General features: G+C 36.2%; 2 protein-coding genes across 7 annotated transcripts; both read right to left on the bottom strand.

Annotated features, from left to right (window-relative positions):
* Nucleotides 1-23: 23 nt before the first annotated feature.
* On the bottom strand, nt 24-5,530 carry LOC131156640 (CDP-diacylglycerol--inositol 3-phosphatidyltransferase 1). Of its 6 annotated transcripts, none has more exons than XM_058110482.1 (12): nt 5,385-5,530; nt 5,071-5,143; nt 4,799-4,896; nt 4,572-4,656; nt 4,421-4,470; nt 3,919-3,958; nt 3,708-3,752; nt 3,568-3,633; nt 3,292-3,406; nt 3,145-3,201; nt 2,929-3,027; nt 24-450 (listed from the first exon to the last, which is right to left on the bottom strand). In XM_058110482.1, the coding sequence occupies exons 3-12, from the start codon at nt 4,863-4,865 to the stop codon at nt 391-393; spliced, it is 684 nt and encodes a 227-aa protein (XP_057966465.1). In that variant the 5' UTR covers nt 4,866-4,896; nt 5,071-5,143; nt 5,385-5,530; the 3' UTR covers nt 24-390. The 6 variants fall into 6 exon arrangements, with proteins under 6 accessions (XP_057966465.1, XP_057966466.1, XP_057966464.1 ...); XM_058110483.1 differs by having other exon boundaries at nt 4,799-4,887; nt 5,385-5,498; XM_058110481.1 differs by having other exon boundaries at nt 4,799-4,873; nt 5,008-5,143; nt 5,385-5,495.
* Nucleotides 5,531-11,773: 6,243 nt separating this feature from the next.
* Nucleotides 11,774-13,915, bottom strand: LOC131156641 (probable BOI-related E3 ubiquitin-protein ligase 3). Its single transcript, XM_058110488.1, has 2 exons — nt 12,888-13,915; nt 11,774-12,574 (listed from the first exon to the last, which is right to left on the bottom strand). Exons 1-2 carry the CDS (start codon nt 13,197-13,199, stop codon nt 12,026-12,028), a joined length of 861 nt encoding a protein of 286 aa, XP_057966471.1. The 5' UTR covers nt 13,200-13,915; the 3' UTR covers nt 11,774-12,025.
* Between the last annotated feature and the right edge of the window lie 799 nt (nt 13,916-14,714).

A 14,714-nucleotide genomic window follows, 5' to 3' on the forward strand; every position in this document is an offset into this window, starting at 1 on the left:
TCTTTTTCCCACCCCCAAGAAAATTGAACCAAATAATGTTCACATTTTTTCTATATGCAAATTGCATAAGGCACAAGTGGAAGTTCTAATAATTTTCAAAATTCTCAGCATTGTCATGGTGCAAATTTTGTGATATCTGACTTTGGATTCATCAACAAAACATTAAAAAAGATGAAAGAGACATATCATCTGAGGGTCGCTATTTTTTTTTACTATTGAATATAGTGCTTATTCATTTGCTTGGCATTGAAATTGAGTGAAAACAAGGAACCGATGATCTGAGTAGAACAATGCTGCCTCGCTTTGATGTAAAACTTGAGTGAGAAAATGAGGCCACTGATGCTCTGACTGGCAGGATGCTGCCCCGATCCTCCGAACAGATCATGAGAATCATGGCTTTTGACTTTTTTCGATGTCATAAAGCACGCAAGCATCTGCCGCAGTCTTCATCTGAAACAAGAAGTGTATACCAAAGGATTCCAAATCAAAGCAGTTCATTGACATAAAACTAGAAAAGATTGCTTCAACCAACGGCAAGGAAAAAAAATTGCCCAAGCCTGCCTACTATCAAAATGGCCCAAAAAACCAAACATTGTTCAAACTTCAAACACCCCCAGTGTGTTTGTTTGAACAAAACATAAGAGTACACCACTCTTGCAGTTATGCTGGCAAGACTCAGTTATATGTTGAGCCCTATGGTGAAGATATTCCAACTCATTTATGCTTAATTAAACCTAGGCCTGCCAAACCACCTCTCAAGTCCTTTAGCAGCTGAGATGCGTTGCCTAGGTTCATGTATGACCTTGTCTATCCACACCTAACATACATTCAGTAGTATAATTGCGTAATACGCAAAGCCATAATGTATCAACCCAGCTAAGAAACCATATGGATCCATAGCACATGGTGCATAGGGATTTCAACTTCATTTATGTGTTCCATCCGTTTGCACCCTAATGGTAATGGATGGTTTTTTGCCAATGAATTGGAGGATGGATGGGGCGTGGATGCCAGAGAGTGGGGTGTGGGACAGATGCTGGTGCATATTGTCCCACCCAATCCATGTATTTTATGACAAATTATATATTATTTAGTACTAACCAAAAATTACACAATTTTTCATAAGCCATTACCATTGAGCGAAGAATAAGGATTTTGAAAACAAATATTTTCATTAAAAAATAAGAAATTCAATTTTTGACTGTAGGGTGGGGTGGATGCCAAGCACATACAAATATTATTCAACAATCAATACCCACAGGGTGGATATGGCAAGATGTGCAGCTGTAGTGAAGAACCCAGAATTCTCTCAAACTTGAGAAATTGACGACGCATGTTTTAATTTGAGGAAATAGCGAGACAGATCTAATATGGAAGAAAAGGATATAAACACTGTACGATATCTAAGCTCTGTCCACCTTAGCTGTTAAAGAATAAGAAAAACTTCATCTAGATGAATATTTTGAGGAGGCACAAACAACAAAAGACCAATACCATCGTTCTTTGTCTGCTCTCACTTATTTATGTTCATGTCCAGAAATAGAATTGTTTCTCTCACATCCCACAACATTGAAACAATGGGACAAGGGACACCCCCATCCCCTATCTCACATCAGTTGTGGAGAGCAGATGCAAAGTTCTACATAAGTTTAGGCAAGTCTACTATTCAATAGCTTGACTTAAGCATTTTGTGTCAGAATTTAGTGACATACATGGATATTTTACAAAACTTAGACTAAATGAATATTGGACATTTTAGTGGATTAATAGGCCTTATGGTAGTGATCATCATATTATGGTTACAGGCCTAAAGCACTAGTCTGGGATTTCAATGTGTGTGGGCCTTGTTTGCACAAGGAGCCTATTATGGGTGTGATTTCCTTATGCTAGTATATAAGCAACAAGGAGAGGATCTGCCCTCACACTAGTTTTCAGTGCGGTTTCCCATCAAGTTGCACATACAGGAAGGAAAGAAGATAATAAGCTCTCCTCAGACTCTGCTGAACTCTTTGGACCTCAATGATGAAATCCATGGTGCAAGGTATGTGTTCTGAAATCATTTTACCCATTTCATGTTCATGTGCCTATAATTGATTAGGGTGATATTGTTTTGTTCCGAAAATTATTTATCAATTTGGTCTACTTGGCACCCCAAAGATTCTAGGATGCGTAAGTGTTGCTTGGGGCATGTGACAACCACCAAAGAATATACCAAAACCCATAGTTTCAACCCATCAAGTTAAATGTATTGGGCACCTGCAACTCCACCAAAAGCTATATAGTGAGTGCTCCTCAATTCCCTTAAACTACAGTAGCTAGCACAAGCGCCAAATTCAGATTGTGACTTGTCCCACACCCTCGTTCTTCACCAAACAGGCTGATTGTTGCCAATAGCAACAATCACTCCCCTGGTAACTGCCTGCTGGCAGTCAAACCCATGACCCTGGCAGCCTGGCTCCAATACGATTTATAGAAATGAGCACCTACCTCAACTCCAAAAGCTACAGCTGGTAGCGAGAGAACTACTCAAATCCAGCTAATCCAAGCGCCGCATTTCAACTGTGACTTGACCCACACCCTGGGCATCTGCCACACCTCGGCAGACACTCAATAATCATTAGGGTTTGCAGATGAGTTTTGTCATCTACCATCAAATTAAATTCATCTATAATGGCCAGTTTTCAACACAATGATGAGTACACATGAACAGGATTTTGTTAAAATATGATGAACATGAAAACCAAGGTCCCAGTTATTGATACTTTTTCTACAATAAGTAGAGGAAACACCTGCAAATAATTAACTTTAAGCAACTGGAGTGTCATTGCATTATCTAACAAAGTCATTCAACATTCACCATGACTTATTTGATATCAAAAAGAATTTGAGCATGAGTATGTACAAATGTAATAGAATTTCACTTCTCACCTGTATAACATTAACTGTTTGCTTGATCGCCCATCCAAACAGAACAAGAGCAATTAGAAATGAAAGAGGTAAGCTCTGTTTCATACCATTCACTAGAACCTGAGAAAAAAAATAATAATAAAGAAATTTAAAAAAAAAAATAAAGGGAAAATAACCCAGTGGATTGACAATATCCTATGCAGAGTCAGCTGGAAAATCAACACAACGAAGGCTTACATCTATCAAGTTTTCAGTTTGATTTTCTGCAAGAAGGAATAAAATTATATAAAGGACCTGCAATATCAAAACACTCAATTGAAAAGATGATAAGCATGGACTGTGTGAATGAATTTTATAAAGCAGATGGACCAGAGTTGCAATTACCTCGCATGCAGCACAGCAATAAGCCATAAACATCCGGTTTCCATAGTAGAACTTAAAAAGCCAACTAGTGCTGTCTTTTACATGTTTATGACTAGCCTTGCCTAACAAGAAAGTACTGCAATAAAATAAGGGACAAGAATAATTAGGATATCAAAGATCCAACAGTAATTCTATTCAAGATCAGTAGAATATTATCTTTTTGAAGATCAAAGCTCAAGATCAACTCAAGCAGGCAATTTATAAAGGAAAAACAATGTTCAAATCACAGGAAAGTACCTGTACATTTGCAGCCAATGGCTGGCAATATCTAAGGCAAGTAATGACAAGAACACTAAACCTGGCCTGCAAGAAGATTTCACCAGGAAATTTAACCATGTGTTGGTTTATGAGCATAAAGAAATAAAAACAAACCTCACCTGTATACTTGGGAAAGGATAACTAGTAGACAAGCAGTGCTTGTTCTGGGATATGAAACATAACATGAAGATAATCATGTAAGCAGAATAAGGTAACTCATAATCAATGTAATCAATTATAAGAGATGCTACAACATAGCCAGAAAGGGACTCAGAAAATTTAACGCTGTTCTTGTCCATCTTGTGAAAGAGTTGAAAGTTTGAGCGACACCTGTCTGTAATCATGTCCAAAACAGCTCCGAATGTTGAAACTGAAACGTGAAATTGAAAAAGATGAATCAAATGCTTACAAATAAATGAATGAAGAGAAGAAGATTAGAAATCATTGCCTTGCAATGATATTTCAATTAAAGGATGACTAAAATAAGAGTACTTTTCCATTTAAGCACCAAACTGAATTCCCATATGCACACACACACACACATCTACTTCTGTACTGAGGGAAAAAAAGCTTCTTTAACAATTTAAGATTTCTAAAAACACAAACATGCACACAACTTTATCAATATAAGATTGTAAAAATGCAGTTCAATGGCTCAAGTTGGAGACAGTTACAAAGGCAATAAGGCAAATTTTCTTTGAAGGTAATGACTATTATAGACAAATAAAAGCATTATCTTATGGTAGCACTACTTCCTTGATCACTTGCTCTAAGGCTTTATATATTAAAGAAACATATCACTGAGGACAAAGGCAAATTCATGAAATTTTACCTTGGTTGAATTTGCGGGCGAACCAACCATCCAAGCCATCACAGGCAAAGCTAAAACCCACAAATTAGATCAAATTTTTCACAGCCCCAATTCAAAAACAGAAACAACAAAATCCAGAAGTCAGAGAAATCCCTGATAGACCGAGATTCACCTCATGATATAGAGAACGGAAAAAAGCCTCTTGTTGGAAAAGCAATAGGCAAAGGCAATACAGTTCATGAGAACTCTTATGTACCCTGAAACCATTGTAACAACATTTCAATAGACTTATTTGGCATACTTTCACACACTTTCACACCCAATAACACAAACTTCACAGAACACAATCATATATACACAGAAATTTGTTTGAACAAAGGAGAATATTAATGAACCCACCAATAATATTGGGAATATAAAGGTATATAGACAGTTTTCTCATTCTGGGTCTGGTCTTGTCAGCCATTATAGCCTCTGTGAAAATCAAACTGCATCAACTGCATAAAATTATTGAATCCATCTTACAACTGCACACAACCATTTTTTCTCAAAAGCTAAAACCCTCAATGCAAAACAAGTACATATGGATTTCTTTCTGTGGGAGCAACCTGCATATGGAACAGCGTAACAAATGAAACGGTAAGTGCTTCCCCATAAAACAAGTTTCATACCCTTTCTGCTGTTGTTGCTGCTACAATCAATCAAAATTGTCAAGACCTTGCTTTACAGCTTCATGGTTTTATCCTGGAAATAATAGTAAGAGCTTAATTAATTGATCTGATACATACCCAAAATGAAAATTTAAAAGGTTCATTCCATTCTTCAAGAAATTGAAGCTTAATTCGACCCAAACTGATTGGAGCCAGTGCTATTTTCGTTTAGCGCTTTCATCGTCTTTATCGTATGAATTATACTGATAAAAAAAAAAAAAACGATATGCTTGGATTAAAAATTCGAAAGTAACAAAAAGAAAAAGGAAGAGAACCTATTGTTGAATCGATGCGCAAGATAAGTAAAACACTCATCGACATGTCCCCCCTGCCTCAATCGTTCGACAGTATCCATGATAAATCCGCGTGATACACAATTCCTGTACCCAACGTTTCTTTTTGGATAGGGACAAATTTAAGTAGGGTGAAAGAGATTTTCAATGAGATTTTAGAAATTTTTTTGCGGTATCAATAATTTTACCGGCCTTTTATTTCTTATATTTTATAAAAGGATAAATTTTTGAAGAGAAAATTTATGTGTTTTAGTGAATTTGATATTTTTGAAACTTCAAGAGACCGATAAATTATAGTAAATTTCTTTTACTTTATTTATTAGAAATATTTTTTAAAAAGTATTAAAACAATATAATAGGTAATTACTTATAGTATGTTAATAAAATTATTTAACATATTACTGAAAATCTAGCAATTTTTAATTTGTTCAATTCCTATCAATCTTTTCTTTTCAAATTTAAATACCATCTTTATTTTTTGTTAATTTCTTCAACGCCTTTAATCTCTTTAATTGGAAAACATATGTGTCATTTAAAGATCCCGGCATAATTAGGAAAACAAATAAATTTAAAGTATAAGTATCAATTTAAAAAAAATCATTTTCAGAACTTATTGTTGATTTTTTTAGTGACACTATTTTGGAAGGTTTAGTAATATACTTAGAAATTTCTAGTGTTAATGATATTTATTTTTTAAATGTCAGAAAAAATAATTATGAAGGAAATAAAAATTTATATAATTGAAAAAAAATTAATCATACACTTCATTTGCACTTTGTTATTTCACAAACTTACGAGTAATGTCACACGGATTGCTGCGTCTAACATGTAAATAAGGTGAGAGTGAGATAACCTCTTCTATGTGAGTAGCAAGTAGGCCAAGGAGATGAGGCCAAGATAAGGCAACCGAGCTATAATGATGAGATAACCTCTTCCTATTAAGAAATAAGTAATTATCTGGCAATCAAATGAACATTATAATGAAAACCTAGAACTTCTAATTAGCGCAACTAAATTTTGTTCACTTCATTAGTATAGTTTTTATTATTACTAAGGGTATATAAAAAAATAAATTAAAAATCAAAAGTAAAAATGCAAAAATTGAAAAACATAAATGATAGTTTTGCCTCAATTTTTTAGAACAAAAAGATATTCATTGCACTATCATTCATATAAAAAAAAAAATTACAAGAAATATGTTGAAAATTTCACTTGTGAGCTTGTCCGATATTGGAAAATTAGAGTGGATGATGAGTGCTTATATATATGGGTAGGTCCAAGACCCAATAGGCTTAAGATTTTAAGTTAAATTGGTGTTCACTCATGTGTATCAACACCACCCATGGGCTCTTTCGATTCTAACAAGTGGTATTAGAGCCAACGGTTCGTAACTCTGGGTAAGCGACATTGTAAAGTCGAGACGTGAAACTAATTCTCCTGACGTGCTAACAGTTGGAGGACCAAGTGTGTGACCAAGGTCAATAAGAATCATCTAGGCTGGGAATGGATTTGAATAGGATCAAAACGTGGGAGTTAGGATTGGTTCGGAGGCACGTGGAATGTAATTCGAGTCACGTAAGGCGCCAGTGATAAGGCCCACTTGAGCAACTATTGGGAAATTGGGCTTACTCCCATAAGAGAGATGGTTTCCATTTAAGGGGGAGCAATTGGAACTCATAAGAGGTAAATTGTTGAGAATTCCACTTGTGAGCTTGCCCCACATTGAAAAATTAAAGTAGATGATGGATGCTTATATACATGGATAAATCTAAGAACCAAAAGGCTTAAGCTTTTGGGTCAAATTGGTGTTTACTAATGTGTATCAAGTCCACCCATGGGCTCCTCCGATCATAACAAAATATATCTATGGATCCATAAGAAATGTATTGAATCGATACAAATTAACTCAATATTCATTAATATCAAACATGTAAAGTGGTAGATCCATTTTCAATTTATTTAAAATTTATGAAATAGACGTGAAAGAGGAGGTCTTCTATATAATTTCCCTCAACAATATTAACAAAAAAAAAAAAAAAAAAACCCTATAAGGAAATCTAACGTCATTTTTTAGTTATCAAGATCTTGATAGAATGTTATTAAAATAAAATTCGAAAGTTAATATGCATCCTTACCCATTTAGTTGTTCTTATTATCTCTCCTATTCAAAATTCCGCACCTTACTCATTTCATCTCTAAGCTCAAAGACGATATTTTAAAAGCTACTATTTAATTTTTCTTCCTATCTTTATATTCGTTAATACATACTTGCATATGCATATTTCTTCTCAAGCAAACTGGGGTCCCCATTACCTCAACAGCCATCGCAGGCTAACTGCCAGGTATGGCCATTTAATAGAAAACAGAAAATGCAAACAAGCCATTGAACATTAACTTCCCAACTCACTCACCCATACTTACACATTAAACACACCTCCTTTTTTTTCTTTTTCTTTTTTTTTTTTCATTTTCTCCCTTTTCGATTACAAATTCCGAATCGATATATATCAGGAAAATTTTGACCCTATAAAGTCCGTTCACAATTTAATTATGCAAGGTATTTTTTATAGGATAAAATCGCGAGACTAGTGGATCTAAGTGAACAATATCTCGTCGGAGTTGAATCGAAATTTACATTTGGTATCAATATCAAAACTCTTACCTTTGGTTTTAGAATCACTCCAACTCTATGTTTAGAAAGGCTTTGAATTCGGATTTGTATTGGATTTGAATAAGATACAATGTGAAATTGCATTAACATTTATCTCAATCCATCTAAATCCAAATCTAAGATTCAAAATCTATGCTTCCAAATGTAGCATAAAAATATTATTATATGGGTGGATCCTATATAAATATTTAGACCACTTTAATGCATGAGAGCATTAGAGATCAAGAAGGAGAGTATGTCACAATTTCACATTAAATGTATATTATAAAGATCTTGATCTTATAAGATTAGTTCACATTCTAATTATGTGAGATTCTTTTTACAAAATATTGTAAGATCACTTAAATCTGTGGGTCAATTAAGATTAAATCTCATTAAAATTGCACCAAAAGTATTGCATTAAGCCAAACGAATTGTGAAATCCCTTGTCCATGCCAATAAAATCCATGCCTCTATTGTGGAAAAAATATTAGATCCTAGGTAATAAAAATACACCAAATGGTAAACCGTAATAGTAAGTTGGCCTTAGGGGAGACCTAATATTTTCACTGTTGTGACTCTGACGTGGCAGGCCGGCCAATAGTCTAACCCCACGTCAGCAGAAGTTCCCAAATGTGCCCCCTGCCCTGTTACAGAACAGAGGAAGAAATCACAAGGCCAGCAAAGCAAAAAACAGGGGAATCCCACTTTTTGTGTTGGAGGAGGAGACTTCCTCTGTACCAAGTGGGCAGACCAATGATACTGTACGGCTGTGGGGGCAGACAGATTATTACTGGGTGGACCAAAGCAAAGAGGAATCTCCCTGTCAACGCTTTCCCTTTCTCACATACCCTGTTTTTCTCATAGAAAATTTTAAAAAAGAAAAAGATTGTTCCCACCAGAGAACCATCTCATCGGCCACTGTGGAGTTCCTACTTTCAGGATTCTGAGCTTTTCACTTTAGCCTTCCAGGAAATGGGCCTGTGGCCCATTGGGCCAGCCCAATTAGTGCCCCATTTCAATTCTTAGTGGGGGGGAATTAATTTCTCTTGACCCATAGGTCAGAAAAGGTATGATTGATTGCTTAAATGGCTAAAGGCTGGATTCTATTGAAGTTCAATTCTAGTTTAAAAGTGGGGATGCTTGGGATGAAGAGGCGTGGACCCCAATTCATTAATTCCTTTTTCAGTGGCCCATTGGGCCGGCCCAATTAGTACCCCCACTTCAATTGCCAGGTGCGAGGGGCTCTTATTTTTCTCACTCACCCATTTTCCCTAAAAGTCACAATGGCATGATTTCATTTTTTATTGACCTTTATAAATGGCCGTAAAGAATGGTTTAATTCAATTAGCTTTGTTTTAATATGTTATTTATTTTATAATTGAGATATAAAATATAAATAAAAAATAAACCTATATGTTCGTTCATGTGTGCCATGGTAAAAACAATTTCATACTCTTACTCTTGTTGTTCATATTAGGGTTGGGCATGGTTCAACCGACCAAACGATATCCCGAACTAAGTCAAAATTTTAGTTTACTAGAGAATGCAGATCAAAATTGTATCTTTTTAATGGTTAACTAAAGTTTGATTAATCAATTTTTTAACAATTAACAAAATTGGGATGTTGAGTCTAATTTAAATATATATATATATTTTATATATTAATCAAAGTGTACTTTTTTTAAAAGTAAATTATTAAAACTATATATAATATCACGCCTAATATTTATTTTTACATATTAATAAAATGTAAGGTCAAAAAAGGCACTCGACTCCCTTGAACTTGAGCAAAAGGACGAGAACCTCCCTAAAATTTATTAAAAAGACACAAATTTGCTCTCAAAATACTTATCTTTTTTGCAAAATACAAATGAATATTTTTTTTCTTTTTGATAAATCTTTTATGAGAGGTCTCTGAAATTTTTGAAACCTGAGTGTCATTTTTTCAAAATACTAAGGGAGGTTTTGTCTTTTTGGAAAATTTCTGAGGAGAGGTCTCGGAAAATTTTGAAATCTCGTAAGAGTTCAGCCATATTTTGCCAAATCTCAAGAGAAGTCAAATATCTTTTGCCCTAATATTTAAGATCGGTTCGATTAATCATCATTGTTAGATAAATCAAATCAAATCAAAAGTAAAAAAAAAATTCTAAATTTAAACCTAAACCCAAAAAATGAGCAATGGATTTTTCAATTGGGTTGAACTGGTCTTTGCAACTTGGTTCCTCTCACACTAGCATGAAAACTTAGGACCACCGAGAATTTTGTGGGGAAGAGGGAATAGGGAGTGGGCACAATTGTTGGATTGAAAATTTTAAAAAGAGTTGCCCAAATGACAGTGGCTTTCTGAAATGGGGTTGTCAGCTTCCTTGAAACGCAAAGATTTTTAGCTGACAATATGGCAACTACCCACTTTAAAAGTGATGGGGCTGATTTCAAAAGAGGTAGGTAAAGTGTATAGCCCCCTTCAAACCAAAAGCCAGTGCCAGTCCATTTGTCCATCTGCACACATTCAATGCTGCCATTGGGAAGGAGTGGGTAAGTGATGATTCCGAAGGCTTTCTTGGCTTCTTCCCCACCCTCAGGCCTCAGTGGCTGGCTTTGTGTGTTAGGGCAGAACAGAACAGAACAGAACAGGGGAGTGAATGCATGCGTGGTCTACCTTGTGATCCCATCCACCCCACCATCATTATTAATTGCACCTTGCAAAAGCTAACAAAAATATAATAGTCATAAACGCAAAAGCATTCCCATTCTATGAACCTCTGTTCTTGGGATTAGATTTCCCCGCTCCTACCCCCAATTTCAAGCTCTCATTGCTTTGTTTTGAATCTCAACGAGTTTCTCAATATTTTCATGTATTTTATTTTACCTAAATTCGAATTTATATTCGGAATTCATGTTCAATTTTGTCGGGTCTAAATTGAAGGGCTCTCCCAAAACAAAAATAAAGAGAGGATTGCTTCTTCTTTTTGTCCTTTATTATTATTATTATTGTTGGTATGTGGAAGGGGAGGGAGTGCAGATAAGAAAAGAAATAACAAGTGGGGGAAAAGCAACAAACTTGCAAAGAATTGGGGGGAAAGCAGAGTGCTTGGAAAGGTGGAAAGTGGGTAGGCGTCAAAATTATTGCTTATTTTCTTGCTTGTGTTAGCATTTTCATTTAATTATACATGTTGGGGGAAGATTAGATGATGGGTCTTTTTCTTTAGGAACAACCAACGGAGAATTGGGGGAAGAAAATCAGAGTGCTCGGAAAGTTGGGGGAAGAAAATCAGAGTGCTTGGAAAGTGGGTAGGCTTCAAAGTTATTGAATATAGTTTCTTGCTTATGCTTGCCATTTTAGTTTAATTGCATAACTTGGGGATAAGATAAGATGATGGGTCTTTTTCTTTTGGGTCATAACTCGGTTGTAGAAAAGATTTGGTTTCTTTTATTATAATGGGTATAGAAAATTAGGGGTGGGTGTGGAGTGGTGTGAATGTGAACACTCAAGGTTCATGCAGGGCCATGTGACATTGCTTTCAACTCTACCCTCTTCCTCTGTCATTGGTAATAAAATAGACTAGTGGAGAATTGGAAAAGGCCAAACAACTGGTGAAACTGAAAACGAATAATCACATCAGTCTACCCTAGATGGCATATCAAAAAAGGCAAAAAGAAAAGCAGTAACTTCATGAAAGGAAAAGCAATAAATCCAGCAAACCCAAAAGATGCTCTGTACTGTAATTTTCTGTTCAATTGATTTGGGGTTGTTTGAAGTACAAGTACAATCTGAAAACAGAGCCCCCAGAAAGGAAACAAAAGTCTAATAACAGTGCATAAATTGAAAAAAAAAAAAAAAAAAAGTTTCCTCTTCCTGTTCCCCTGCTTCTTCTGGATTCCCATCAATTCAATCCTATCCAGCCCATTTTTATAGCTTCATTCATTGAATCACTGCCCTTCCCCTGTTTTTTTTCCTGGAAAAATTATCCTAGAAAATTAGCACCTCTATGGTAGCCTTCTTTCCCGTTCTACAAACGGGGCAAGAATCGAGGAAAGCCTCGCAGGCTTTGCACGAGCAGAGATGCCTGCAGGGGAGGAACAGCACGCACGAGCTCCGAGAATTGCAGCTTTGGCAAACCATCAACTTTCTTGTCATCTGTTTTTCCCCATTATCAATTTCCCTGTTTTCCCCTGTTCCCTCCTCTCTGTCTTCTGCTCTGTTCACATCGCAGCAAGACTCTGCGTCCTCTGCTCCATTGGCCAAGAACCCTCCGCAGGCCTTCTCCCTCAGCTCCTCCAGCGTGTTGTTAAGAGACAGAATCATGGCTTCGTTCTCCTTCGCCACCCTCTGCCACCCCTGGTTCTCCATCTCCAATCTCCTCAAGAAATCTTCCAACTCCATCGTCCTCTTGGCGGCCTGCGCTATCTCTTCCTCCTTCTGTCTCAACAGAGGCAGTGTTTTGGATTCGAATTTGCTCAACAGGATTGCTAGTTGCTGCCTCCTCTGCTCTTGCAAGGCCAATCTCAATCTCCCGTTCTGTTGGATTGATCAAACAAGAAGAAATCAATGGCCAAATCAATGATATAAGATATGGGTATTACATAAAACAGTTGAAAAATCAATAAACGATAGCATTGATCAACAAGAAGAAAACCCCTTTATCCAAAGATCATTTTAATCAAGAAAGTATAATGTTAGAAAACCAATGGAACAATAACTTTGATCAAGTAAGAAGAATACCCATTTGAATATTCAAATCAAATAAAAAAAATGCTAAGATGTGTAGTAAAAAAAAAATATGGAGAATGATTTAAACGCTTTGTTAGATAGAAAAAGATTGCTCTCTGACCTGCAAGCTGATAAATTGATCGATCTCCTGCCTCTGTTTTTCAGCCTGGGCTTCAAAGCTCCAAGAAAGCGCCATGGAATGATGATTGGGAGTGGAGAAATTGGGCTTTGAAGTGGAGAAGAGAAGACTGTTGTCAAAAAACAGAGGTTGGTTTTTCTGCTGCTGCTGCTGCATTTGGTGTTGGTATTTCTGTTGAAGATTGAAACAAAACTCATTGAACCCACACCCATTAACGTCCATCCAATCCTGTGAGCCGCCCAAAGGAAACCCTAACCCTAGATTATCAGACTGAAACTGCGCTTGAATAGCCATATCTCTATATGTAAATATATATATATATATATATATATATATATATATAAACCCAAACCAGTTCAGCAACCACCGCCAAGCCGCCAACACAAACAAAACCCAAGACAAAAACCCGAAACAAACAACCCTCCCTTTTCTTTCTCAAATCTCCAAACCAAACCACTCCAAACCAAAATGGGTTGTTCTTGTTGAATCAGAAAAGCTGCATGACCCCCTTCTTCTCCTCCTCTCTCTCTCTGTTTCTCTCTTGCTCTGTGATATGCTGAGTATTGGGTCCGCTGCGATTGGGAGGAACATATAGAAACAGAAGTGGGGGAGGGGGAGAGGGCGTGTTTATATATGGAAGTTCGTGGGACTTAATTATGGATAATTTGATTGAATTAAAGAAACTGAAAAGGAGAGAGAGAGAGATAGTGAGGCGGGGGGAGAGAGAATCCTAAGCTACGCTGGAGCTCTCTCTCTCTCTCTCTCTCTCTCTCTCATCTTTATTTGTCATGATGCAATAAAGAGGGATGTATGGGACGCGATAAGCAGCGACGTACACATGCAGATTTTGTGACTAAACTTTCGGGTCAGAGATAACAGAGGCGTTTGTTGAATGAGAAATTCAATTCAATTCTCAAATCCGAAGTGGGTGAGCCTGTGATATGGTCAATTTTCCTTTCCTTCTTTTATTTTTTTCCTTTTCTTGAAACAGAGTAAAGAATGCGTGATGATTCTGTGATTTCTGTCAGTTTGGTCATTTGGAAAGACTGACCAACAGGTTTCCTTTCCCATTTCTCGTAATTATTAATGAATTTTACCCCCCACTTCTTCCTCTGTATACCCATTGAAAAAAAGAATCTGAATTCCCCTGTTTTTGCCACTAATTTCCTTTTTCTTTTCTCTTTTCCCGCTTGCCAAACTCACTGATTAACCCACTTTTCCCCTCCATTAAAAAAAAAAATCCGAATTCCCACTCTCTTGTCACTGATTCCTTTTTTTTTTTTTTTTTTGCCCCCTAAGCTAAACTCAATAACTTGGCCACTTTTTGTCTTTTTTCCTCTGTTCACCACATAAAAAAGAATCTAAATTCCCATGTTTGTCACTAATTTTCCCTGTTCTCCACTTTTTTCTTTTCTTTTCTTATCCCATAGGCCAAACACACTGATGCAGACACCCTTTTTGATTTTTGATTAAAATAGACAGCACTTCACCTTAAGGACATAATTATAGTCCTCCTTTTACTGCAGAGGTGCTCTGTTTTGGTCATGACAGAGCCTACTCTCTGTCCACAATTGCTTGATATTTTTGGTGAACCACAAATTTCCCAAAACAACAGTGATAAATGTAGCCAAAATAATGAGTAAGAATATATTTGCACCAAAACAAATCTTATGAAGTTGCCATTTTCATAATTTCATTATTAATAATTTGACATTCATAAGCAACACAATCTCCAAGTCAAAGCTTGCAAAAGAAAAAAAAAATTGTATTTTCCTTTCCCCCAATTCCAATTATCATATTTATTTTCCT

This window comes from Malania oleifera, chromosome 5 (genome assembly GCF_029873635.1).
Source record: "Malania oleifera isolate guangnan ecotype guangnan chromosome 5, ASM2987363v1, whole genome shotgun sequence".
Classification (NCBI taxonomy): domain Eukaryota; kingdom Viridiplantae; phylum Streptophyta; class Magnoliopsida; order Santalales; family Ximeniaceae; genus Malania; species Malania oleifera.

Bases quoted from the DNA above. Each gene is read 5' to 3' on its own strand.
- LOC131156640 (XM_058110481.1), bottom strand. From the start codon at position 5,068: ATGAAACTTGTTTTATGGGGAAGCACTTACCGTTTCATTTGTTACGCT. The intron at 4,874-5,007 runs GTTGCTCCCACA...TGATTTTCACAG, and splicing joins TTACGCTGTTCCATATGCAG to AGGCTATAATGGCTGACAAG. The intron at 4,471-4,571 runs GTGAATCTCGGT...TGTGGGTTTTAG, and splicing joins TCCGTTCTCTATATCATGAG to CTTTGCCTGTGATGGCTTGG.
- LOC131156641 (XM_058110488.1), bottom strand. From the start codon at position 13,199: ATGGCTATTCAAGCGCAGTTTCAGTCTGATAATCTAGGGTTAGGGTTT. The intron at 12,575-12,887 runs GTCAGAGAGCAA...TCAATCCAACAG, and splicing joins ATCAATTTATCAGCTTGCAG to AACGGGAGATTGAGATTGGC.